Below are 27,578 nucleotides of genomic sequence, written 5' to 3'. Positions count from 1 at the left end.
CTGAAGCTGAGTAAATTATGACAGAATTTTCATTTTTGGGTGAACTATCCCTTTAACATGTCTGACTGTCAGTCCATATTTCTGATGAGTGTTTCTATAAAATTAAAGCATTGCCTATTGAAACATTCCCTACTGAATGAAAGTTGCTGCTCGTGCATAGTAAATCCAAATGAACTGACATTAATTTACCTGTATAATAATAATAACAATACATAATGTTGTTCATGCATCTCTAAAAAGAATCTATATTTTAGCCTATATATTTGAAGACTCCCCCTTCCCAACATACATTTAGTAATTCCAGAAATCTTGAGAATTGTATGTTCTTGAATAAGAATCGTTATTGTGGGTGAAAAATAAAAGAAAAAAGAAATATGATTTCAATTTAAATCTTTTTTTTTTTTTTTTTTAGCATTTCAATTTATTTTAATATAATTCAAATAATTTTAAGTCATCCTGTGATGGGGGCCCCCTAGTGGACCCCGACCCGGGCCCCTAGTTGAGAACCACTGTTATTTCTAGTCATTCTAGTTCTATAGAATCATCTTCTCTATAGAATCATTTAAAACAGAATGAGTTTTTAAAAAACAATGTGTTACTGCGATAAAATACGTCACGACAGAACGAGTTTTTGTTATTTGTACAGAAAAAGTCCGTATAGAATGATTATACGGGATCCAATAAAATAAGCCCTCATACAACATTGTTGTGCTGCTCCTACAGAATAAATTGCACTACAATAACTTGTACTGTAAATAAGTTCTTATATATTAAGTCCTAATAGAATTAGTGTTGCTGCTCCTATAGAATTAGACTGTTGTGTTAGTTGAAGCCTGTTTTTGTAAAGCTGTTATTGATCACATGATCGAGGGTGGACTAGCCGTGGCTGAACTGGGTGCGGGAACAGAAACTTGCACTTGGGTCGTTCTGCCACCCGCCTCCCCTTGTTCCGATATTAGCAGCAGAGCTCTACGTTCACCCCAAATGCGTGGATCTCCGCTCCAAGCCAGGGTCTAAACCCCTACATTTGCAACAAACCATCAGCTCAACCATGGGACCCCCTCCGTCTCCCCGCCATGCAAAGGATCATACGCAAAATAAAAAGCTTTTCGCTTGAGACGGAAACATAACAGCCTTGTTTTTTGGGAGTGACTCACCTCCCCTTCCCCAGAGTTTGATTCAAAAGAGTTCACAACCAAGATGGCCGCCGATCCCATGCAGGTAGGAAAAGTTTTTTATCTCGTGCAATATTGATGTAAAGAATCTTAAATGATGTAAAGTGTGCAGGGCAACTTTTATGCTTTGGAAACACAGTATGCGCCCTCAGCGTAGCTCTCTCGCGCACTTTCAAACCACTACTTTTCTTCCTTTGGGACGAGATTCTTCCTCCGCCGTAGAGCTCATGACACGGGAAAACGGGGAACGGGGCATGAAAAACACTAATGACAGGGGTTCAGAGCATGTATTTTCTCCCGTGCAGTCATAGTAGTGTCTCCACATAAAATTGGACTGATTTTATGCGGCGTTGCTTAGTGGAAAACACGGAGTTTTTGTGAATTGGAATTAAAACCACTGGCTGTGTCTCAACTCTGTGAGCTGCCTAACTAGACTGCAAAATGGGTTGAAGACAAAACCTAAAACAGATTTAAATAAAGCTAATAAACAGTAGTTTAGTAAGTCCGCTGCCGCCCTCTAACATTATTACCACCATTCAGCATCCCTGCAGTGAGGCGTAGTATGGTAAAGTTTACTGGGAAGTTGTTGAGTATGAAGTTCTGTTGGTTTATGCTTGTTTTGAGATGTTTTCTACAAATTATTTTGTAGTTATTTGGTTGGGGCTTTTCTTGCTTGGTACTGAACTGTAGTCTTGTTTCTAACATTTTGAAACTAGTTATCAAGATGAATGTGTTTACAACTGAATGTTTACAATGTAGGCTACACTTGTCTTTTAACACCATGGTTTGTTAGGTAATATAAACTAACAAACTAAACAATTTATCCTATATATTAACTTTTCTAGTTTCTTTGTTTAATAAATAAATAAAATAATTAAACTGTTTATCTGCTTTTGAGATCTGTCAAGATAATGTTTTTGGCAAACGGATGGCATTTCAATAACTGCAATGAGCTGTCATCTATTATAACTTGAATTATAAAGTGCATTATTGTGGAAGTCTTCTAGATATAGATTTTCACTCTTACTATAATGGTTATTTGTTTGAGTCCACCCATTATCACCTTTCATGTTGTACAGAGATGATATCTGAGCATTTGAAAATTCTGTTGTCCGGTATGCAAAACCAGGCCCAGGCAGATGTCATTTTGACAGTGTATTTAAATTAAGAACAGGATTATAGTATGTTTTTCAGCTATTTTAAACTGGAAATGACACTGTTGTTACCAAAACATGTCTTGTCAGCATTGTTCCTAGAACTGATAAGTCCAAGAGTATTATGGAAAGTGGAAGAGATACTGCTGTATAATTTGGTTTTATAGTGAATGATAGGAATGGTGACATTGTTGTTCGCTAAAGTGCTCTTTAGGATTCTCTTCAATGCATGAAGGGAGATTTTCACCCCATCAGTTTAAGTTTTAATAAGTAAAACACATTATTAATGAAACCATTTTTTGTCCTATGGTGTTTTAATATTGATTTTGTATGTGCGTGTGACTGTTGTCCTGAGTGTAGCGCAGCAGGCAGTACAAGGGAGGAACTGGAAGAGATGAGGTGCAACTGGATTTTCCTATAGTAACCAAAATGAAGTACAGAAGTTGCTTTTCCATGACCTTCAGTTGACACATGAGTCAGTGCTGTACGTGTAAGCATAGTGTCAGTTATTTTTTATTTTTTATTTTTTTGCAGACAGTGAAATGTGTACAAAGTCATGCATGAAGACTATAAACAAGAGAGTCACAAAATCTAAAATTTCAGAAGATTCACCCCTAGTTTTGCTTTTAGTTATAACGGACAGGAAAAACTGTTTCCAACTGGTGCGTTGTGGACAACGCTAAATACAGATGTAACGGTGTGTAAAACGTTTTGAGCTTGTATACTTTTGACCACTTCCAGAGGTAGTCAAACGCATTCAACCAGATTGATTTTGTAGTGGAAAAGCTCATGATGTCGAATGTGTTCGAACAGCCACTAAAGACCGTCTTCTCTCCGCCTACTGACCTAATGCGTAAACATTATGAGAAGCGCACTAGCCAGACGGGATTTACACTTTGTTGGCTGAAGCCCCAAGTTTGGTTTGAAGACGGAAAACGTACCAAACACAATGTTCTCTCACCATTCCTGATTTCTAACACGCACTCGCCGCATTCAGCCGGTCTTGCGGCTGTCAGAGCAGAAATGAAAGCGGCTGCTCTCTGTATGTTTTTCCGTCGTCTTGGGTGTGTTCATATGTAAACTGCGCAAGCTTATTTTGTCCATTAGATCAAAAGATCTGAAAAAACCCTTACATTTACCCATCCATAGACCCTCCCCTTGAAGAAATCAGGACAGAAGTGGTTGAAAGTGGACAAAAGAGATGGATTAAAATAACAGGTGTAAATGGGTATGTCTCCCTCGTCAACTTGTGATCCGATCGACTAAAATGCATCTTATTAAATCCTAGTGGAAACAGGGCCTTACCATAATTCAGATATACTTCGAATTAATGAAGCATAATTTATCTGTTCCATATCGGTTAACTGCAGATATCAGAGATATATGAATTGATCTGTATTGGTCAAAATTGGATATTTAAATGTTCATGCTTATTTACCCCTTTTAGATTTACTTTTATTTAGGCTTTTAGTTAAGCTTTCAAAACACTTAAATAACTGTTTTTTTTATATATGGGTCATTGACAAATAAGGTTTTTAAAAGTGTAAAAAAAAAACAAAATGGAAAATTTTATTATGTGTTAATAATGAGATTATGTGGTTTTTATAATCAATTAACACTGCTTTTGTCATTTTTTACAAGATGGACAAAATTTGTCATCAAAAAAGTAATTCTGTTTAACCAAAATTTTGGTTAACACTTTTGGTTATACCGAATGACGATATTTTCAAACAGTGTTAACAGACTTATATCTAGCTAGCTAGCAAAAGGACAATCAAACATTTTATATTTAGTACATATTTTATATTTAGTTTTTGAAATATTACAACATTTTCCATGTTTTATAGCAGTTGTACCGAATGACCTGATGTTTCGGGACATGCGTATGAGCAAGTGAAAACATGATTTTTTTCAAATAATTAAGAGAGAATTAGTTAATTTACTTCACGACCATGTGTGGTCCTTTGCAGATGTCTGAATGATGTCACATCCTGTCACATGATATTGACCGCATGACTTGATCCAAAATGGTCCCTTTATATTGATTACTCCGAATGACATCAGTGAAATTCATTTTTCCGGACATTCTTTCTCTTAACAAAGCAACTAGTTCTACACATAATTGTAATACCATTTTCCACTATGTTGATATATGATGTTATAAAATCATGCCAGAATGAAAAAAATATATAAACATTTATTACATTTTAAGATATTTTAATCACAAATGAAATGGCTGTATTGGCCTTTAGACAGTTAAACTGAATGGCCTTTTGACACTTCAAAATCTTTAAAATACCTATATGTAGCAAAATATAATTAAAACCTTTTGGATTCAATAAAAGAGATCTAGTTGTACTAGAGATATATACTCAGATATATTTTGCTAATTGTCTGTGCATATTTGACGAACATCACCTTCACCCTTCCTTAGACCTGAATGATCACATTCTGCTGAAAGTTTTCAGTGCTTTGTTGTGAAATTTATTTATGGCTCCACTTTCCCCTGGAGGAAGATTAGAGGAGCCGTGTCAGTTCTCTTACATGTTGTCATGAGCTCATGAAGAGCTGGGCTAAGCAGGATTTGGCTCACCCACTCAGACCAGTTATCCTCCCTGCTGATGTCAGTCATACTCTGTTTCTTAATGTGTATGTGTACCTGTTTTTGTTCATGCTTGGGGGGTTAGTGTGCATGATGCACTGGGAGATGTTAATGCAATAAAGAATGACTCCTGTTACTGCAAGCAACAATTAATCCTTAGGAGGTAATTTCCTTTATATGTTTTTGACTAAGAATGTTTTATTTATTCTTATATTTTTTGAATGGATTGAAGACCTTTATGTGAAAGTTGTAGTAAGCTATCGACAGCGAAATATGCTAGTATATTTTGTGATGACTAGAAAAGCTTTATTTTGTACAGGCTCACATGGTTTCGGAGCAGCTGGGCCTGGGGCACAACCTTGACCTGTCTGATACCATGGTGCAGCAGAAGCTAGATGAAATCAAGGAGCAGATCAAGAGGGAGATCCGCAAAGAGCTGAAGATCAAAGAGGGGGTGGAGAACCTTAGAAAGGTCACCACTGAAAAAAAGAGATTGGCATATGTTGATAATATGCTCAAGAAGTCCAACAAGAAGTTAGAGGAGCTGCATCAAGAGCTGCAGGAACTCAACGCGCATATTGTGGTGAAGGATCCAGAGGATCTTCTCTTAGGTATGAGCAAAGCTGTCATAAGTAAACTTCAAACATCTGTAGCGCTGAATAATATGACTATTATGTATTCAGATATTATACATCTATTTTGTGCGTGTGTGTATAGTTTGGGGTAATTTTTTTTTTTTTTAAAGAAATGAATACTTTTATTCAGCAAGGATGCATTAAAATCGATCAAAAATACTTTTGAACTTTCTATTCATCAAGACTCCAGAAAAAGTAAATGTATCACGGTTTCCACAAAAACATTAAGCAGCACAACTGTTTTCAACATTGATAATAATAAGTGTTTCTTGAGCAGCAAATCAGCATATTAGAATGATTTCTGAAGGATCATGTGACACTGAAGACTGGTGTAATGATGGAGAAAATTCAGCTTTGACGTCACAAGAAGATTACATTTTTAAAATGTATTCAAATAGAAAACTTTAATTTATTTATTTTTGTCATTTTTATAGTCATTTTAAATTGTAATAGTATTTCACAATATTAACTTTTTTCTGTATTTTCAAATAAATGCAGCCGTTGAAACTTTCAAAACCAATCAAAAATATTACCCACAGTATAAAATATTACCACAAACATACATATATATGCAGATAATATATTTTTTTTTAATGTTTAGAAAGTTTCAAAGGCTGAATTTATTAATTAAATGGTGCAGTCTTGCAGTTTCCAGTGTGCCATCCTTATTGTTGCCATTTTTCAAAATAATGTCTTGCTCCACAGTGCCCACAAAGCAATTTTTGATTGCTTTGAAGATAATAAATAGCTATTACATGTGAGGTATGTGAGCAAAGTAACACTATACAGGCGTAGCAGTTCATCTAAACTGAATAATTACAGAGCAACCCCTTTTGAACTGTAATATATTGTTGTGAAGATATCTGCCAGAAGCTTGATCAAATCTCTTGCCCTACTAACCACATCCTTATACGGGACAAGATTTAGCCTGGCATCTGATGTGAAGGGGTTTTTGTTTGGTGACTCAGTGCAAGAGGAATGTTGCCGGGTGTCACACCTCTGTGTTGACCTCCTCAGTCTGTGTCCGCTGAGCAGATATCAGCAGATCTGCATCCAGACGCGGCTGGGAGACAACAGCGCTCCAGTGCCAGTGCCTCAATGATGATGTCATAGTGCTATCTGTTGCTCAGCACTTGTCTTGTTCAGACAGTACACTTTGTGAGACTGCTGCCCTCACTGCTGACCCGGGTCAAGCCTTTTGCACCTCATCATATTACTTATTACATCAAGGGCACATGCACAGTTGTTTGTTTTTGCGTATAGCATGTACACTACCGGTTCAAAGTTTGCAATAATTAAGTTTTTTTTTTTTTTTATGTTTTGCTGCTCACGTTGCCCAACGTGCTGGGTAGTTTTATTTAACTCATATTGCTTGCTTAAAATGAACCCAAAATATGTTGGAAATGAACATTTATTAATAAGTTTAATGAATAATAATTAAACAATAAACATTTATTAAATTGCTTATTAATATATTTTCACCTTTTTATTATTATTGTTGCCTCTAGTAATTATGTGTTTGACTTTTAATTTCCAACCTATTTTGGGTTCATTTTAAGTCAGCCATATAGTAATTTTTAAACAATAGTTGGGTTCAATAAAACTACCCAACAGGTTGGGTCAAACATTTAACCCAACCGCTGGGTTAAAACAACCCAATCGCTGGGTTTGTTCATTTTCAACCCAGCATTTTTTAGAGTGTAGTATGGTTTCCACAAAAATATTAAGCAGCACAACTGTTTTCAACATTGATAATAATAAGAAATGTTTCGTGAGCAGCAAATCGGCATATTAGAATTATTTCTGAAGGATCATGTGACACTGAAGACTGGAGTAATGATGATTTGCCATCACAGGAATGAATTACATTTTAAAATATATTAAAATAGACAACAGTTTTTTAAATTGTAAAATTTCATAACCGTTTTTTACTGCGTTTTTTGATCAAATAAATGTAGCCTTGGTAAGCTTAAGGGACATCTTGCAAAAACATTAAAAAATCTTTTGACTTGTAGTGTAAGTGCAAAATAAATTGTATTCCAGTATGTTATAGGCCTGTAATCTACTTTTAAGCACCTCTTAAGTCCCCTTGTAATAGGTTAGTAATACCTGCCGTGTGTGTGCGTTTTTCTCTTAGCCTGCGGACTCTGTTTATAATAACCACAACAGAGGCATCTGTATTTATGCCTTGTGTAATGATGTGACTCAGGATTCTCCAGGTGCTCAACAAAAGACAATTGTTCCTCATTAACATGTGCTTCCCACACTAAGGTGCTCTGTGAAGATTTATCAATCACAGACAATCTTCTCGCTTCCGCTCTGAACTTCAACAACCTTCTTATTTTATATGTGCTGCCTATTAAGCAGTTTTGTTTAGATCAACGCATTTTTGGAGATCTATTTTGGGTTTGTTGTGACGTTATCATATCCTTTAGCTACAGACTTAATAGTTTAACTCTCATTGATGGTTCATATTGTTTGAGGTTGACTGTAGAGCCATAAATAGAGGCACATATATGGCTGGGTGATATAAACAATAATAATAAAATTATAATAATAATTATATCTCAATATTTTTTCAGGCTTTTGATGATATGAAATGTATACACTACTGTTCAAAAGTTATAGGGTTGGTAAGTTTTTTTTTTTTTTTTTTTTTTTTTAAATCCTCTTATCCTCATATCCTCATCAAAGCTGCATTTCTTTGATGGTAAAGCTGAATTTTCAGCATCATTACTCCAGTCTTCAGTGTCACATGATCCTTCAGAAATCATTCTAATATGCTGATTTGCTTCTCAAGAAACATTTCTTATTATAAAACTTTTTAAGGGCTTAAAGGAGGAAATTAATAGTTTTTGTGGTTCAATTAAATTTAATATGGAATACAACGATAGTGAGCTCCTATTTCTGGACACCAACATTTTAAAAGTTGATCAAATCTTATCGACAACGGTATATAGAAAATCGACAGATAGAACAGCCTATGCATGCTTCAAGTAGCTACTAAAACAGGGTTTACCCTACAGTCAGTTCCTAAGAATAAGATGTATCTGTTCAAATAGACATTGTTATTGAGTCAAGAAAATTGTATTAACAAATTTTTAGAACAAGGATATAAGAAACAATGGTTGGATTCGGCTTTGGAGAAAGTTAATATTTTAGACGGTGTCTCGATTAAACATTCCAAAAGAAAGAAAAAATCATTGTTATGTTGGACCACATATACACCTAATAGCAAGGATGTCAAAAACATCATTAAGAAAGACTAGCATATTTTAAACACAGACGAGAAATCTAAAGAACGGTTTAATGATAGATCTCTGTTTGTGTATTCTAGGGGATGAAATTTGCGGGATTACATGGTACATGCCAACACGGCTTCTGTTGAAATGCATTTAAAAACAATGTAATGTCCAGTGGGCTTTTTTCCATGCAGACATTGATTGGCTTGTCGTGACATTAAAAAAAAGTTAATAAGTTTGTTAGCTGTTCTCAAAAACATTTGAATTTTATTTTTTGTCATTCAACGAATGTGATATATTTACTTTCTTGCCCTTTTGGCCTTCAATATGTGGGTAGGACCAGTTGCCACCTGACATTCTGTATTAATGAACACAGGAGTGCTATATATAGAGCTGATAGTAAATCACCAGTTGCTCAACATTTCACAGAGGAATTTATTTTATTTTTTTTTGCAATAGATATAGTACTTCCAATGCGACGTAACACAAGTATGGAACAGAAAGTATTATAAACTGAAATCTAATGGATTTTTCATCTTAATACTTTACAACCACATGGTTTGAATGAAGACTTTAATTTGTCTAGTTTTTATATATTGTGAAGCTGTTTTTCCCCCTCCTCCTTCCCCTTCAGATATATTGGTTAATTGTCAATTGAGTAACTGGATTATAATTAATTGATTTGAATACAAGTGTTTATGTAAGAAACTGTATATAAAGATGAAATGTTTCAAAAGAATGTGAACACTGAGGAAGGTCCTGCGTAACCAAAACGTTTGTTGAGGTTTTTAAATGCCTGGAGCACTTAATTAATTAATTTATTTATTTTTTTGCTTGCATGAGAAGATTGCTAGTATCTCTGTGTGTAATCACACATGTAATCCAATTTTTGGGATATGCAGCAAATGAATTTTAAGTATTGAGTTTATTATCAGTGTGTAAAACAGTAAAACTGCTTAATATTTTTGTGAAAGCCATGATACGTTTGTTTCAGAATTCTTTGATGAATAATAGAACATATGAAAACTTTACTGTCTTTACTGTCACTTTTGATCAATTTAATACATCCTTGCTGAATAAAAGTATTAATTTCTTGTTTTTTAAAAAAATTACTGACCCTAAACTTTTTTTCTTCAATCTGAGGAACCATTATTTTTAACAACCAGCCATTGTTTCCAAGCAGCTTTAAAATGTTAAATGTAAAACACAGTAAAAATAAAGTTTAAAAATATAGGCTTTGATAAATGAACGGAAGGAAGATATTTAATTTTTTTTTTCATTATTATGCATCAACAGTGATATTGGTTAACATTTCTTCTTTTTCAATTGATTTAGCCTTTTATTATATAGAACCTTGTTGATTTAACAGAAAAGTGGAGGGAGAGAAAAGTGCTTCACATAAATGAGTTGACTATACCAAGTGATTTGCTATTATTTCTGTTGAAGTCTAAATCAGTGATGCTATCAAAAACATCTTTTGTGTGTGTGTGTTGCCTGCCATCATATTTTTTATATTATCCAGCTCTGCAGTCACATAAAGTGCCTTTGTGAGAGCTGATGTTTTTGTTTGTTATTAGCAGAAGTCTAACTGGTTTCATTTATCTGTAGAGGTGGGGGAGTTTTGTCTAGTCTGGACATGTAAAGTAGTGCTGTGCTTCACTGAAATTATTTCAGTTTTCACAGTCCCTTATCACAGCCACACAAAAACATTCCTGGAAAACTGCAAGACTTAAGCAGTCACATTCATGAGAGTACTTGCACCATATAGACAGCTTATTAAACTTGCTGCACCAATGAAAGTAATGACAAATGAATTCAAATCATAAAGATTAGTGCAGCTTCTAAACGTGACTCTTAATGGTTCTCTCAAAGGTCAAACAAAGAATCAGGTACTTTTGTTGCAACATCCTTCCTCTTATTTGTGGTTGAGACAAAAATCTGGAACTCGGCACAGACAACTGCATAAACTTAAAGGGTTAGTTCACCCAAAAATGAAAATTGTGTCGTTAATTACTCACCCTTATGTCGTTTCACACCTGTAAGACCTTCGTTCATCTTCAGAATACAAATTAAGATATTTTTGACCAAATCCGATGGCTCAGTGAGGCCTGCATAGACAGCAAGATAATTAACACTTTCAGATGCCCAGAAAAGTACTAAAGACGTATTTAAAACAGTTTATGTGACTACAGTGGTTCAATCTTAATGTTATGAAGCGACAAGAATACTTTTTGTGCACTAAAAAACAAAACAACGAATTTATTCAACAATATCTGGTGATGGGCGATTTCAAAACACTGCTACATGAAGCTTCAAAGCTTTACAAATCTTTTGTTTCGAATCAGTGGTTTGAAGCGTCACCCCCCCAGTGGTGAGCCATTGAAATTCTGAAACACTTATGGCTTTTAAATATGTCTTTAGTAGCTTTCTGGGCATCTGAAAGTGTTAATTGTCTTGCTGGCAATGCAGGCCTCACTGAGCCATCGGATTTTATCAAAAGTATCTTAATTTGTGTTTGAAGATGAACTAAGGTCTTAAGGGTGTGGAACGACATGAGGGTGAGTAATTAATGACAGAATTTTCATTTTTGGGTAAACTAACCGTTTAATTTTTTGTTGCTCTCATACTACTCCGCTTCTGATTCCTGACCCAAAGAAAGTATCATTACTAAATTGGTCCTTTCTAGTGGTGGTTGTTTGGTGAAATGGGCTCAAGCCCCCACAGGGGTTATCCATCGTCACCATTGTTCCCTTGAGCAAGACACTTAAATAGATAATCCACCCAAATAAAAGCCATCCTCATGTCGTTCACACCTGTATGACTGTCTTTAGTGGAACATTGGCAACCAAACATTGACTTCCATTGTATGGAAAAAGCAAAATATATATTTCTCAAAATATCTTCTATGTCATGCAGGTTTGAACGACAAAGGGTGAGTAAAAGATTATGGAATTTTCATTAAACAGGTAGTTCCCCCAAAACTACCTGTTTAACTCTAGGTTGCTCCTAGGTTTCTCTTTCGGATCCTACTAACTTTCTGTCATTTGTTTCTCAGAGTGCCCTCTTACGCTGGACAGCCCTAAAAGTGAAGCACGAACATGCACTAGCAGCAGCAGACTAGCGGCCCTGAAAAAACAGAATGACATTGAATTGAAGGTGAAGCAGGGGGCTGAGAACATGATCCAGATGTATTCAAATGGCTCCTCAAAGGTATAGTACCATTTGGTTTTATTTAATGACTCTTTCTGCCTGAGGTTTTTTTTTTTTGAAGAAGTCTCTTATGCTCACCAAGGCTGCATTTTTTTTGATCAACAATACAGTGAAAATAGTCATATTGTAAAATATTATTAACTTCTTTGTACTTGAATATAGGGCTGGGCGATAAGGCAAAAAAAATAAAATCTCTATTTTTTTTTTATTTTTTTTTCAGAATGATAGACCGATTCACGATTTTGATTTTTTTTTTTTTTTTTTTTTTTTTTTTTTTTACTGTTTAACTTATCAACTTAAAAACTACAATATGATTCAAGTAACACTTTATTAACAATCTGGTTAAAAAAAAGTTCCATTACAAGTGCACCAAACCTGAAGTGATCAACATGGTGTAAATGTAAAACAATTTGTTAAATATCTTAGCAGAAAATATGCCTGAAATAAATAACACCAGTAATAGGCTATTATTAACAGCAAATGCTTTGTGAAAACAGAAAACAGCAGCTTTCAGCCTGTCATCATCATGTAAACATGAAATATCAAACATACAGTAGTCCTTTACAGGTTTTTGCATTCCATTGCGCTATTTGTCCTATTGTTTTTATGTTTGGCGCACTCGTGTCTCGGTGTCTTTTGCAGCGTCTCACCCATGAAACGGCATTCTAAAAACACGGCGGTCAAATTAAAAATACTTCAACTCGCGTTTAATAACTTTGGCTTTTTTTTCTCATTCCACTGCCAGCTTCTCATTTTTATAACGCAATAACGCATTTCTGAATGAACAGCCGCTTAAAGAATAGTGATGTGTTCTACGTTCATAGAGCGTCACGTGAGAGCGGTTAATCCGGCGCGCCGGCGCCATTATGAGGTCGGTTCATTTTCTTCTCCTAACGGTTATCATAGCTGTATTATCAACATGTCATTATTATCAACATGTCTAATTGTAAAGCTTGCTAACATGTTTATTCAAAATCGCGATTTCTCGATTTCAAAAATAATAAAATCGAGGCAAAACATTGAATTCGAATTAGTCGGAAAAATCGCCCAGCCCTACTTGAATATATTTTAAAATGTAGTTTATTCTTGTGATTTCAAAGCTGAATTTTCAGCATCATTACTCCAGTCTTCAGTGTCACATGATCCTTCAGAAATCATTCTAATATGCTGATTTGCTGCTCAAGAAACATTCCTTATTATTATTATCATCAATGTTAAAAACAGTTGAGCTGCTTAATATTTCTGTGGAAACCATAATATATTGTTTCCAGGATTCGGTGATGAATAGAAAGTTCAAAAGAACAGTATTTATTTGAAATAGAAATCTTTTGAAACATTATAAATGTCTTCACTGACACTTTTGATGAATTTGATTGAAAAAAAGTATTTTCTTTTCAAATAAAAAAATCTTACTAACTCTAAACTTTTGAATGGTAGTGTATGAGCAAAGAAAAAAGGCCAGTATATAAAATACATCTAAATTCACTTTGTTAGAAACCCCAGAACTTCTGCTTTTCTTTAAAGGAACACTCCACTTTTTTTGAAAATAGGCTCATTTTCCAGCTCCCCTAGAGTTAAACAGTTGAGTTTTACCATTTTCAAATCCATTCAGCCGATCTCCGGGTCTGGCGGTACCACTTTTAGCATAGCTTAGCATAGTTCATTGAATCTGATTAGACCGTTAGCATCTCGCTCAAAAATGACCAAAGAGTTTCGATATTTTTCCTATTTAAAACTTGACTCTTCTGTAGTTACGTCTACAGAGTATATAGAGTATAGTTATATAGAGTATAGTTCCTAGCCATATCGGCCTAGAAAATCGCAACTTTTCATTTTCCGTCGGTCTTAGTACACAATGTAACTAGTTTTAAAACAAGTTTTAAATCGTAAAAATATTGAAACTCTTTGGTCATTTTTGAGCGAGATGCTAACGGTCTAATCAGATTCAATGAACTATGCTAAGCTATGCTAAAAGTGGTACCGCCAGACCCGGAGAGTCTGCAGTGGAGTGTTCCTTTAATGACATGTTTGAGTGCAGCTTGCCTGAGAGGTTTGGCCACAAGAGTGGCGCTGACGGTGAGCTTATTCGCTCTGGCTACACACACACACACACACACACACACACACACACACACACACACACACACACACACACACACACACACACACACCACCGTCAGGATGTGGAGTGTTAACAGGCCTGAAGCACAGTGCAGCCCTATGGGAAATTAAACAAGGGCTGATGTCAACCAGGAAATGACTTGTAAACGGAAGCCTTTCCTTCTCACAGTCTCTCAGACGGGACGCAGTCCCTGGAATATGTTTAGCCTTTGACCAGCCTGCACGAGAGTCCTCCCAACATTAAAAAAAATATTATTATAGATATCTAAATGTCTAATAAAATGAAGTGAAAATAAAAAAAAAAGATAAGGAAGAGAATTTCCTGTCAAACAACATTTCATCACATAAAATCTATTTATGTATTTGCATGACTTCTATGACTATGTTGTTGACTTCACAGGACAGAAAACTGCTTGCAACAGCACAGCAGATGCTTCAAGACAGCAAAACAAAGATCGAGTTCATCCGAATGCAGATCCTCAAAGCCAGCCAAACCAGCGAACTCAGCTTTGACAACAATGATGTCATTGGTAACACTCAAACGTAGATCCTCCAGCATTAGCATTCACAGTTCAGCAAAACAAAAACTAATAAATATATTTGTGGTGTTGTGGTGCAGCCAAACCCATCATCAGTCCACTGGACCTGCGGGTGGAGGAGCTTTGCCATCACACACGGATAGAGTACGCTGTGGCCGAGGGGGCCAAGAATGTCATGAAGCTGTTGGGCTCTGGCAAACTGGCCGAGAAAAGGGCGCACTCAGAGGTATTTTCAACTGTGTTGTCATCATCGTCTAAAACTGACCTCATGGTGCATCTGACTTTTAGCACTATTTTTAAGTTTTAACATGTTTATAGCTTTCACCTTCTGACCCTTGCAGTCTTTGAAAACAAGGTGTTTAGAGAGACCACCAGCAGTGTACGAGCTTGGAGTTTGAGATTATTTGACATAAAAAGTAGCAATACAACTGCGTTACAACTTCTTTGTCAAGGATAACACAATAAAGTTGCATTAACTTATTTCCATTTTGGTCCTTGATTTTAGAGAGTCATTCTCATGATGACAGTTTTGTTGGCATCTATCTCCTCAGCAATGCACATACAACCAATTCATACACACACACACACACACACACACACACACACACACACAAAAATACAAATACGTTGACATAGCTTGACATAGAATAAATTTATAGAATATAGAATAGAATATATTAAATTTTTTGGTATTTTACTTCACACAAGTAAGAAAGATTACAATTTAATTTAATTTGTAAGCTTGCTTACTTGTGTGAAATAAAATAATTTAATTTGAAAGCTTGCTTGTAAGTTTGTACGGAGCCCCGGACAAAAAATAGTAGTCAAAATCATGCTCACAATTTAGTAAATCGTGCGCACGTTTTAATAAATCGAGGGAATGAATTAGTAAATCGTGCACACGATTTAATTTTTTTTTTCTTGCATGTCATGTGCGGGGCTCCGTAAGTTTGAAATAAAAATCAAATAATAAAAATTAATTTAATTTATTTTCTGTCATGTTCTTGATAGACATGGTCACTATCTCCTTGATAGTCGTGACGTAACAAATACTGGTAACATTTTACAGTAAGGTTCATTAGTTAACATTAGTTAACTACATCAGTTAACATGAATTAATAATGAACTGCACTTCTACAGCATTTATTAATCTTTGTTAATGTTAATTTCAACATTTACTAATATATTATTAAAATCGTGTTGTATTTGTTAACATTAGTAAATGCACTATGAACAAACAATAAACTGCTGCATTTTTATTAACCAATGTTAACAAAGATTAACAAATACAGTAACAAATGTATTGCTCATGGTTAGTTCATGTTAGTTAATATACATTAACAAATGTTAACAAATAAACCTTATTGTAAAGTGTTACCCAAATACTCTTTCCAGGTCCAGTGTCCATTTCAAGTAAGAATACTATCTCAACAGCTGTATATGAGCACTATTATTTAAAGCACAAATTTAAGCTAAGCTATAAAAACTCACAATGTACACTATTGTCTCTGGTCTCATGGCTTCCCAGACACCAATATTTTAACGATTCATAAAAGATTAATCATTGTCTGGCCATCTGAGATTTCAGTATGGAGATAAAGGTTAGGATAGACACCGTGAGAGTGTATATTAGCACCGTTTGTTTGCTTTTGGGATCTGATAGAGTGTGTGGACTCTGTGACGTGCTGTCAGACTTAACAGCCGCATGAAGAGCTGGTTGAAAAATTCTCCTTTTGTGTTTGATGTTAAAAATATTAATCATGTTTGAAACAACATGAGGATTAGTTAATAATGACAAAAAATCAATTGTTTGTGAACTATTCTTTTAATGCCATTGTTTTAAGCTTAGCTTCTACATAGTAAGGTTCATCTATGCATCCATGTAACTGCCATTAATTCCTCCTCTGTAATTCTGTGAAATCCAGGCCCAAGCCAGATTCAATGAGTCCAATCAGAAGCTGGATTTGTTGAAGTATTCCTTGGAGCAGAGACTCAATGAGCTTCCGAAGAACCACCCCAAGAGCAGTCTGATCATGGAGGAGTTATCGCTCATGTCCTCTCCAGCCCTCAGTCCCCGCCAGAGCTTCATATCCACACAGAACCACAACAGCACTGTCAAGAACCAGTACAGCACCAAACCAGCTGCACTCACAGGTGACCAACACGTATAACCTTCAGATTTAGCTTAATGTTATTTAAGTGTTATATGAAGCTGTTAGCAGGATGGTTTTTTAAATAATTAATACTTTTATTCATCAAGGATGCTTGAAATTGAACATTTATGATCTTATAAAAGGTTTCTATTTCAAGTAAATGCTGTTCTTTTGAACTTTCTATTCATCCAAGAATCCTGAAAAAAATGTGTCAGTTCCTCAAAAGAACTAAGCAACACAACTGTTTTCAACATTGATAATAAGATACGTTTCTTGAACAGCAACTCAGCATATTAGAATGATTTCTAAAGGATCATGTGACACTGAAGACTGGAGTAATGATGCTGAAAATTCAGTTTTACCATCACAGGAATAAATTACATTTTAATAATATTCATAATATAAGAGACTTATGTCAAAAACTTAAAAAAAAAAAAAAAAATCATACTGACCCCAAACTTTTGAACAGTAGTGTATTGTAATGGTGACTGTTATTGACTAAAACAGGCAAATTAGAGGTTCGACTCATGGGATGTCAGGACCTGTTAGACAGTGTTCCTGGTCGGTCAAAAGCCACATCGGTGCCGCTGCCCGGTTGGAGCCCCAGTGAAACGCGCTCCTCTTTCATGAGCCGTGGGAACCGCAGAGGAACCAGCGTTCGAAATCTCTCCAAAAATGATGACTTGTCCAGTTGAGTAGTTCTTAGTGCTTACTTTCAAGTGGCTTTTCACAAGCCTTTTATTTGACTTTGTACAATTAAAAATCAAAACACTGTGGAGTTGAGGAGCTTAATATGTATTTGTGTTTCTGTTTGTATCCAGATGAGATTAGTGCTGTGCTGAAGCTTGACAACACTGTAGTTGGTCAGACCAGTTGGAAACCTGTCAGTAATCAGTCATGGGACCAGAAGTTTACATTAGAGCTAGACCGGGTAAAACTCAAAGTACATGTTTATTTATACATGATACATTCATAACACTCCTGCATCTTGTTTTATATGCTGTGGCAAATGTTTGTATACCCATAGTCTCGTGAGCTGGAGATCTCGGTGTATTGGAGAGATTGGAGGTCTCTTTGTGCAGTGAAATTCCTGCGACTGGAGGACTTCCTGGACAACCAGCGGCACGGAATGTGCCTTTACCTTGAGCCACAAGGGACTCTGTTTGCAGAGGTAACTTTACAATATTGTCTCTCAGCGATCAATACTTTCTCACAAAGACCCCTCTGATTAGCAGCCCGGAGCTCTGTGAGAAAGTCAGAGGAATTCCTCACGCTCAGTGGCCCCTGAAACCCCTGGGCAGGTTTTCCCACCTTTGCTTCTTTAAAGAAACTGAGCCTAGTAGATCTGAAGTGGAATTTGATTAGTTTCAGAGCTTGATCTAAAAGCCATTTTTGTTACAGGTTACCTTTTTTAATCCAGTCATTGAGCGAAGAACCAAACTCCAAAGGCAGAAGAAGATCTTTTCAAAGCAACAAGGTGAGGGCATCTCCTCTACATAGAATCATAGTATTATGATAGTTTTATAATTTTACAATTCATCAGACCCTTTAAAGGAGTCATTTAGGGTTTCTTGCACCAAAAACAATTGGATTAATCAATTATTGAAATGCCTTATTTTCAAAAATGTCACTTTAGTCAATTCATTGGTATTTAACGAATTTGACTGTCTTTTGTGGCAAAACCAGTTTAGTCCATGTGTGCTTTTTTTTTGCAAAAACCTCTAAGTCCACCTCTTTGGACAACAAGACATAGTAAAACATAAGTTCCTGTCAGTTTTACAGCAGCAAAAGGAATACTGTTGTTTACTTGCTACTCACAAAATCCTGTCATTTCCACTGTAACGATGGACAAAACATGATAATAACTTGCAGCTCGGCAATTGAAAGCCGGCTCATACGCACACTGTCATCTTGAAATCATATGATTCGATTTGCGTCTTCCAAATGGTTCTTCTGTGGAGGCTTTTGCTGACAAAGGGAAGTGGCGTTTAAAAGTATTTTGTGAACGTATACTATGTGCGGAGAGCATTCGCTCAATATCATTATCTCATTTTTAACGGAGGTGGTGTTTAGTGACTTTTGCATCTGAATTCTTCAAATGTTTTTACACAATTTGATTAAAAGTTATTTTTTTTATTTTATTTATTTTTTTTTTTTATACAAGTTGACAACTGGACACCACTGAAATCCTCATAAATAGATGGTGTAAATATTAAAATTGCCAAAAAAGAGATTGATTTCAACCCACAGTGCTCAGCGTAAATGAGTACACCCCCTTTGAAAAGTAACATTTTAAACAATATCTCAATGAACACAAAAACAATTTCCAAAATGTTGACAAGATTAAGTTTATTATAACATCTGTTTAACTTATAACATGAAAGTAAGGTTAATAATATAACTTAGATTACAAATTTTTCAGTTTTACTCAAATTAGGGTGATGCAAAAATGAGTACACCCCACAACAAAAACTACTACATCTAGTACTTTGTATGGCCTCCATGATTTTTAATGACAGCACCAAGTCTTCTAGGCATGGAATGAACAAGTTGGTGACATTTTGCAACATCTGTCTTTTTCCATTCTTCAAGAATGACCTCTTTTAGAGACTGGATGCTGGATGGAGAGTGATGCTCAACTTGTCTCTTCAGAATTCCCCATAGATGTTCGATTGGGTTCAGATCAGGAGCCACTGAATCACTTTCACCCTGTTCTTCTTCAGAAATCCAACAGTGGCCTTAGATGTGTGTTTAGGATCATTGTCATGTTTTAAAAGTGCACAACGCCCAAGGTAGCATCTTCTCTTTCAGTATAGAGCAGTATATCTGTGAATTCATGATGCCATCAATGAAATGCAGCTCCCCGACACCAGCAGCGCTCATGCAGCCCCACATAAGCCCCACATGCCACCACCATGTTTCACTGTAGGCACCATGCATTTTTCTTTGTATTCCTCACCTTTGCGACGCGTTTTGAAGCCATCGGTTCCAAAAACATTTATCTTGGTCTCATCACTCCAGAGTATAGAGTCCCAGTAGTCTTCATCTTTGTCAGCATGGGCCCTGGCAAACTCTAGGCGGGCTTTTTTGTGCCTGGGCTTTAGTAGAGGCTTCTTTCGTGGACGGCACCCATGCATGCCATTCCTCTGCAGTGTACACCGTATTGTGTCATGGGAAATAGTCACAGTTTGGCTTTCTACTTCTTTAGATAACTGCAGTGAACTTGCATGCCGATTTTCTTCAACCCTTCTCATCAGAAGACGCTCCTGTCGAGGTGTTAACTTCCGTGGACGACCTGGACGTCTCTGTGAGATGGTTGCAGTTCCATCTTTTTTAAATTTTTGTACCACTTTTGCTACAGTATTCTGACTGATAAGTAAAGCTTTGCTGATCTTCTTGTAGCCTTCACCTTTCTGGTGTAAAGAAATTATTTTCTTTCTCAGGTCTTGTGACATTTCTCTTCCATGTGGTGCCATTGCTGACAGCATGAAATGGGAAGGGGTTTTAACACCCTTTTATAGTCAACTGTCTGCTGGACACCTGTGTAATGAATAATTAGACTCACCTGTGGTCGAATTCTTGTAAAATTAGACATTTGTAGTCTGAAATGTAGCTTTGCTCCAGAGACTTTCAGTGGAGTGTACTCATTTTTGCATCACCCTAATTTGAGTAAATTTTGTTCTCTAAGTTATATTATTAACCTTACTTTCATGTTATAAGTTAAACAGATGTTATATTAAACTTAGTCTTGTCAACATTTTGGAAATTGTTTTTGTGTTCATTGAGATATTGTTTAAAATGTTACTTTGCAAAGGGGGTGTACTCATTTATGCTGAGCACTGTAAATAACTCATAATGGGCCAATTATAAATGCAGTGCCTTTTAATAATGCTGGCACTTTGCTTGTAGTAAAGCAAAACAGTGATTTATTCCCACCTGTCAACAGACCTGGGCTTCAATCCCAAATCTGCACCTGCACCTTATTCCTTTATTTTTCTTTGTGAAACACCATTTGGTTCAAGTTATGTTATTGTCATTGTAGCTTCTTGTTTATATTACCATGATCTCTATGTAAAGTACTTTATAGGGGTCTGATGAATGTGTTTCTTCTTGTCTGCAGGGAGAACGTTTCTGCGGGCCCCTCAGATGAGCATCGGTACATGGGGCCGGCTGGTGAGAAGAGCCATTCCCTCTCCCAATAACTCATTTAGTCCTCAAGTGGCTGAACTGGCAGCTGAGACTGGACACAGCAGTCACCCAGGAACCCCTGCTCTGAGGAGGTATAAACATGCAATACACACTTACACTGGTAAACAAGTCACTTTTGTCAAAGCAGTGCTTTTAAGTGTCTATTTGTATTTGTCTGCCCTCTCTAGTGACCCAATAGTGACAAAACTGGACTTTGACAAAGACACTACACCAAAGCATTACTCTCCTGTTAGTATAAGAGAAGTCCTGCCTGAGAACCAGATCCCCAACAAAGAGCGAGAACAGGTAACATCACACGCTATCATGTTGTCATAGAGATAAGCCACCCAGGCATCTGAATTGATGCCATCTGTTTCCTTGAAAGCACAGTTAAAGACTCTGAGGATAAAGATCTGAAGCAGACGTGTAATTCATGTTCAGTCTCTCATCTGCCCCCTTGCATTTAAAAGGAATAGGAAATGCCTTCACCGTTACTTTTATTAACATAAAGATAACCGCTATCCAGTCTCATCTTGTATAAACAGTGGCAGCTGAAAGGCTTTTTTTCCTTTTACAGGACACTTTGACCACATTTGACTACCGAAATGACAGGAATAGCATCATTGTTCAGTCTGACCTTGAGGAAGTCGTGGAACGTGAGACTCAACCGTCAGCATTACAGCTCATAACTGTCCAAAAGAACACAGAAATAAGGTGAACTGTTTATAATTCTTATGTTTTTCTTGTACTAACAAATATACACTTGACTATTACTGAAGGTCTTTTGTTGTTTTAGGGAAGAAGAAGAAGAGGAAGAACAGTTTCATTTCAGTCTTAAAGACTTTAAATGTGTTGCAGTGTTAGGACGGGGCCATTTTGGAAAGGTATGAGGCTGTTTATGCTTATAATTTTTTTAATATATAATTTAGTGGTGATTGCTAAGGCAATATTACTATTGGATATTTACTATTTTTTGTGCATGCTCATTTCTTCTGTTTTTACATTTAGAATATCTTTGTCGTCATCTTACACTCAAGTCAAGTTAATCTATACTAAAACTAATAATTTATTAATAAACTAATAATTTAATAACACTGTTAAATGTAATCTTTAGCCAATCTCAGAATGAATATCTTATATGAATGTTTTTCATACTGAACATTATAATTTTGTGATGCCTAAATGCACTTGTAATATTTAAAATATCATTAGTCATAAATATCGTTTGTTATTTGTGTGTGTGTGTGTGTGTGTGTGTGTGTATATATATATATATATATATATATATATAATTATTTAATAATGGACCATTTATTGGTTATTGTCCATAACATAAGACTGTCAGCTTGTCTGCATCTGTTTTAATATTGGCACATCCCTACTTTTTTTTTTCTTCCCCTATTAACCTTTTTAGATCAGAGACACATTTGACTGGTCACATTTGACTAGTCAACAACCACACAGAATCCCCTAACAACACCTTTGCAACTGATTTTGGTGCCCTGATAAATACCTAAAATTGTGGTGGTGACTTTTGCAAAGGCATACACCATTCACAGAAAATGTAAAAATCATTACATCTGTATCACATTACCTTTTCCCTCAGGTGTTACTAGCAGAATACAGTATTACAGGTGAAATGTTTGCCATCAAGGCCCTTAAGAAGGGAGATATTGTTGCCCGTGATGAGGTTGAAAGGTAAAATTTTCTCCTCTATTTTATATATGATCATTTTTGAACAACACTTATCAACTACTAGCTGTTTGGTCTTATTTTATCCTGTTATATTTTCTATTTTCCCAGTTTGATGTGTGAGAAGAGGATATTCGAGACTGTGAACAGCGTGCGGCACCCGTTCCTGGTCAATCTTTTTGCGTGTTTCCAGACCAAGGAGCATGTGTGTTTTGTGATGGAGTATGCAGCAGGAGGAGACCTCATGATGCACATTCATGCCGATGTGTTTTCAGAGCCACGGGCCACGTGAGTGACAAGTTGTGCTTTTTAGATTATTGTAATCAAGCCTTTATCAGTAATACATCTTCTGTTGATCTTGATTGTTGCAGGTTTTATGCAGCTTGTGTTGTCCTGGGGTTGCAGTTTTTACATGAGCACAAGATTGTATACAGGTATGTGGAAAAATTGGTGGTGCTCTGTACTTAAGACCCGATATACTTCAAGTGAAATCGAAGAACAAACTGATGTGACAATTTCAAACAAAATCAGGTCAAATCGAAGTTGGTTTGGAGTTTATTTTTGGCGTTTGAAACAGCATGCCGAAGTGAACTTTCCAGAAAAGTTCACTCTGGCTGGTAAACGCCTTCAAACTACTATCGGTTTGTGGCGATTATGTAATAGTTAGGTGTGTGCCGAGGCTCCGTGTTCTTTGACATGGAAATCTGGAAGCACACAGCCAGTGTTGGGGAGTAACTAGTTACATGTAACAGAGTAACAAAATAAATGTAACTGTAATCTGTTACTGTATCTGTTACATGCTTATTCAATAACTGCTTTATTTCCTATTTGGGTTTATGTATATGTTTTATTTTTTAAGATTAACTGGCATTGTTAGATGCCAGTGTTTCCCGTCAAAGCTATGCAGATTTGATTTCAAAAACAGAATCATAGCTATTAAACTCTTTCTTGTTATGATTTTAAATCTGTATTTAACCTCAGAACGATCTCAAAGTAAAAGGAGGTGCTAAAGTCTGAATTTGTGGTTGCTGTGCTTTAAAATTAAATTATTATAATCTTAATTCAAGTGATGAAGGATTTTGAAAGTCTGACAGTAATCAGTGTTGAGTACAACTGTAAGGTTAACCCTGCCTGGTTTCAATGCTTGAAAATGACAGTTGAAAATATTCGTTAGAAATTTAGAGAAGTAATCATAAAGTAATTAAATGTAATCAGTTAGTAATTGAAATAGTTACACTACTAATTACATTTTAAATAGGGTAGCTTGTAATCTGTAACCGATTACACTTCCAAATTAAACTTCCCAACAGCACATATTTACATATTCATCTAAATGCCACACTCGTCAGTGTGGGTGGCATTAGGATGTTCGCTAACAGTATATTGCTCGCTGGTCACGTATTTCGAACTTCTTTTTACCCCTAAAAGAAAAAGGAAAAAGAACTTTGCCATAAGTATATCGGGGCCTTTAACTATTCAAATGTTGACACAAATGTTCATTGTTTTTCATTTAATTAATTTGAGGATTAATCAATGTATTCTTCAGAGATCTGAAGTTGGATAACTTACTGCTTGACACAGAGGGATTCGTCAAGATTGCTGACTTTGGTCTTTGCAAAGAAGGTAAGGGTATGTTTGTTGTTGTGTTACCCTCTGTACAAGCACCAGATGCACATGTTCTACCTGTTTCTGTGTTAGGAATGGGTTACCGGGACAGAACGAGCACTTTCTGTGGCACTCCAGAATTTCTGGCTCCTGAGGTGTTAACCGAAACATCCTACACACGTGCAGTGGACTGGTGGGGGCTCGGCGTGCTCATTTTTGAGATGCTTGTTGGGGAGGTCAGAGTCAACGGTTTTTCATTTCTTCTTCATCTCTCCAAATATACTATTGTTTAAAAGTTGGGGGTCTGCAAGATTTTTGAATATTTTTGAAAGAAGTCTCACCAAGGCTGCATTTATTTGATAAATAAAAAAACGACAGTATTGTGAAATATTATTACAATTTAAAAGAACCGTTTTATCATTTAATATATTTTAAAATGTAATTTATTCCTGTAATTTTCAGCATCATTACTCCAGTCTTCAGTGTCACATGATCCTTCAGAAATCAATCTAATATGCTGATTTGCTGCTCAAGAAACATTTTTTTTTTATAATTATCACTGTTGAAAACAGTTGTGCTGCTCAATATTTTTGTGAAATCTGTTATAAATTTTTCAGGATTCTTTGATTAGGAAGTTCAAAAGAACAGCATTTATTTGAAATGGAAATCTTTTGGAACATTATAAATGTCTTTACTGTCACTTTTGATTATTTTAATGCATCCTTCCTGAATAAAAGTATTTATAAAAAAACAAATCTTACTGACCCCATACTTTTGAACGGTAGTGTACCTCATAACCATTATTCTGCTCAAGGTATATGACATTGTGACGCTACTTAACACATATGATAACAGACTAGATGAGAAGACAATCATAATTATGTTCACACTCAAGCAAATGTTTTATGTGTGAAAGTGACATCAGTATCAATCCTAGATCATCTTTAGGTTCAAAAGGTGTATTTTTGTAAGCCATTCTGTGTGACTAAGTGGATTCATGTTTCCATAGTCTCCATTTCCCGGTGATGATGAAGAAGAGGTGTTTGACAGCATTGTGAATGACGAGGTTCGGTACCCAAGATTCCTCTCAACAGAGGCCATCTCCATTATGAGAAGGGTTGGTACCAAGGGCAGCTTTATTAGTGTGGATTTACCAAGTGTAGACAAATTTTGTAGGAGTATCAGTCTTATCAATTTCTTTCACTTTTGCACACAGTTATTAAGAAGGAATCCAGAGCGCCGACTTGGAGCTGGTGAACGCGACGCACAGGATGTGAAGAAACATCTGTTCTTCAGGGTAAGTTCTGAACCATCTGGCTACATCTACATCTTGAATCCTCCTTCCAAGAATACACCCCCCCCCCCTTGATTATAAATATTATTTGTACCTTATTTTTCCAGAATATTGACTGGGACGGACTACTAGCAAAGAAAGTGAAGCCACCATTTGTACCCACAATCCAAAGTTCCAGTGACGTTAGTAACTTTGATGATGAATTTACCTCAGAGGCTCCGGTGCTGACACCACCCAGAGAACCCCGGCACTTAAACCAGGACGAGCAGGACCTGTTTGTAGACTTTGACTATATTGCAGACTGGTGTTAGCCATGTTGGCATCCCTCCCTCTACACACACAGATGCAGATAATGTGAATCAGACCATTTGCAGATATCCTTATTTTGTTTTCAGTGTTATTTTAGGATTACCACAATCCCTTTTCTGTTTTGACATTTCATCAGAAATGATTGGACCTAAGCAGTGATTGAGAAAAACATGAATTGATCAGTGTAGTTTTCAACTATACTGACAACCACAGCTCATGATGAGAACAGGTGATCAGGTGTCTTACTGGCACCCCCTAGTGTTGTGGAAGTCAGTATGCCACATCCACATTCATCTTGCCCACAGAATTTCATCAGTTACACTGAGAATCATGAGCCTTGATTTTGATATTTTTGTATTTGAAGCATTTAAAATGTGAGTGGTTAAAAAAAAAAAGTCTGTCAAATGTCAATGTTAATTATTTGAAAGTATTTTAAAGCCATAGACCGAGATGATAGGTATCTGATACATCTAATGAATGTACAATTTTCCATCATTACCAAAACATCTAGCCATTTTTATGCAATGGAGTCTATACTCTTCCCTACAGTACAGTATTAATGCATTATGATCCTAGTTAAAATGAAAACTGCAAATATTTACTACCATAATTACAACTGTAGTCATATATATATATATATATATATATATATATATATGTCATAGTGCTCTGAAACAGGAAATGTATCTTCTTTCATTCATTAAGTTATTTTTCTGTCAGAGAAAGTCATGTTTTTTTTGTTTTTTTTTACCAGACTTAAGCTGTCAGTGGATTTACACTAGCGTTCAAAAGTGTGGGGTCAGTAATTAATTATATATATATATATACATACATACATACATATACATATATATATATATATATATACACACTGAAGACTGGAGTAATGGCTGCTGAAAATTCAGCTTTGCCTTCACAGGAATAGATTACATTTTAGAATATATTCAAATAGAAAACTATTACTTTAAATTGTAATAATATTTCAACATATTACCGTTTTACTGTATTTTTGATCAAAGGTGAGCATAAGAGACTCTCAAAAACATTTAAATTTTACTGACACCAAACTTTTGAATGGTAGTGTGCGTGCCTGTGATAAGCAATCACATTACCTCATTTGTTGAGTTAGCACTAGTTGTTCCCTACTGAAATTCATTTCGTAGGTTTTTGTTCACAAAAAACTCATAAATGATGGACATGAGTCATGACAGACTGGAATCCATGCTAGACACCAAATATCAACATGAATATACTAATAACTCTAGTTGTTCAAACATGCGCTAGAAGCTTCATATGTGTAATGAGCAATCCAAATGGAGGGGTAGATACTAGTTTGAGGTCTGGTGTGTTATATAGGCTACACTACATGAACACTATCAAGCTGGAAGCACTAATTTTTGTCTAAAATATCAATGTTTTATCTAAATTGTGGGAAACAATGGACTGTACAAAGGTTTTCTACCCACTACTTATATGTCTAAGCATGATGCTAAGGAAATGTTTCAATGGTACAGTTGTGAAGTTTGACTTGACAATGATGTAAATAACAGGTTTTGCTTAAACTGTCAGCCATCATGAATGCAAAAATTAAATGTTTATTATGTAAGTTGTGAGCCTCTTTCTGAACAATTTTTAGAGGTTGTAAATGATTTGTGACTT

The 27,578-nt window shown here is 35.8% G+C and overlaps 1 protein-coding gene across 1 annotated transcript; it reads left to right on the top strand.

Annotated features, from left to right (window-relative positions):
• Positions 1-894: 894 nt before the first annotated feature.
• LOC127495553 (serine/threonine-protein kinase N2-like) lies at positions 895-27,525 on the top strand. Its single transcript, XM_051862476.1, has 22 exons — positions 895-1,221; positions 5,251-5,542; positions 11,864-12,018; positions 14,540-14,669; positions 14,759-14,904; positions 16,604-16,832; positions 17,339-17,521; positions 17,653-17,762; positions 17,859-18,002; positions 18,233-18,308; positions 20,952-21,111; positions 21,208-21,325; positions 21,597-21,733; positions 21,816-21,903; positions 22,626-22,717; positions 22,823-22,999; positions 23,083-23,145; positions 24,258-24,334; positions 24,410-24,552; positions 25,326-25,433; positions 25,533-25,613; positions 25,718-27,525. Exons 1-22 carry the CDS (start codon positions 1,201-1,203, stop codon positions 25,919-25,921), a joined length of 2,934 nt encoding a protein of 977 aa, XP_051718436.1. The 5' UTR covers positions 895-1,200; the 3' UTR covers positions 25,922-27,525.
• The last annotated feature ends 53 nt before the right edge of the window (positions 27,526-27,578 follow it).

Source organism: Ctenopharyngodon idella, chromosome 15 (genome assembly GCF_019924925.1).
Source record: "Ctenopharyngodon idella isolate HZGC_01 chromosome 15, HZGC01, whole genome shotgun sequence".
Lineage (NCBI taxonomy): Eukaryota > Metazoa > Chordata > Actinopteri > Cypriniformes > Xenocyprididae > Ctenopharyngodon > Ctenopharyngodon idella.
The sequence above is the reverse complement of the archived record's forward strand: the minus strand, read 5'-3'. Positions and strand labels throughout refer to the sequence as shown.

What these genes read in the sequence shown, in the direction of transcription:
- LOC127495553 (XM_051862476.1), top strand. Translation starts at nt 1,201, where the DNA reads ATGGCCGCCGATCCCATGCAG. An exon ending in TGACAACAATGATGTCATTG is followed by an intron (nt 14,670 to 14,758) that starts GTAACACTCAAA and finishes GTTGTGGTGCAG; the next exon opens with CCAAACCCATCATCAGTCCA. An exon ending in TTACATTAGAGCTAGACCGG is followed by an intron (nt 17,763 to 17,858) that starts GTAAAACTCAAA and finishes GTATACCCATAG; the next exon opens with TCTCGTGAGCTGGAGATCTC.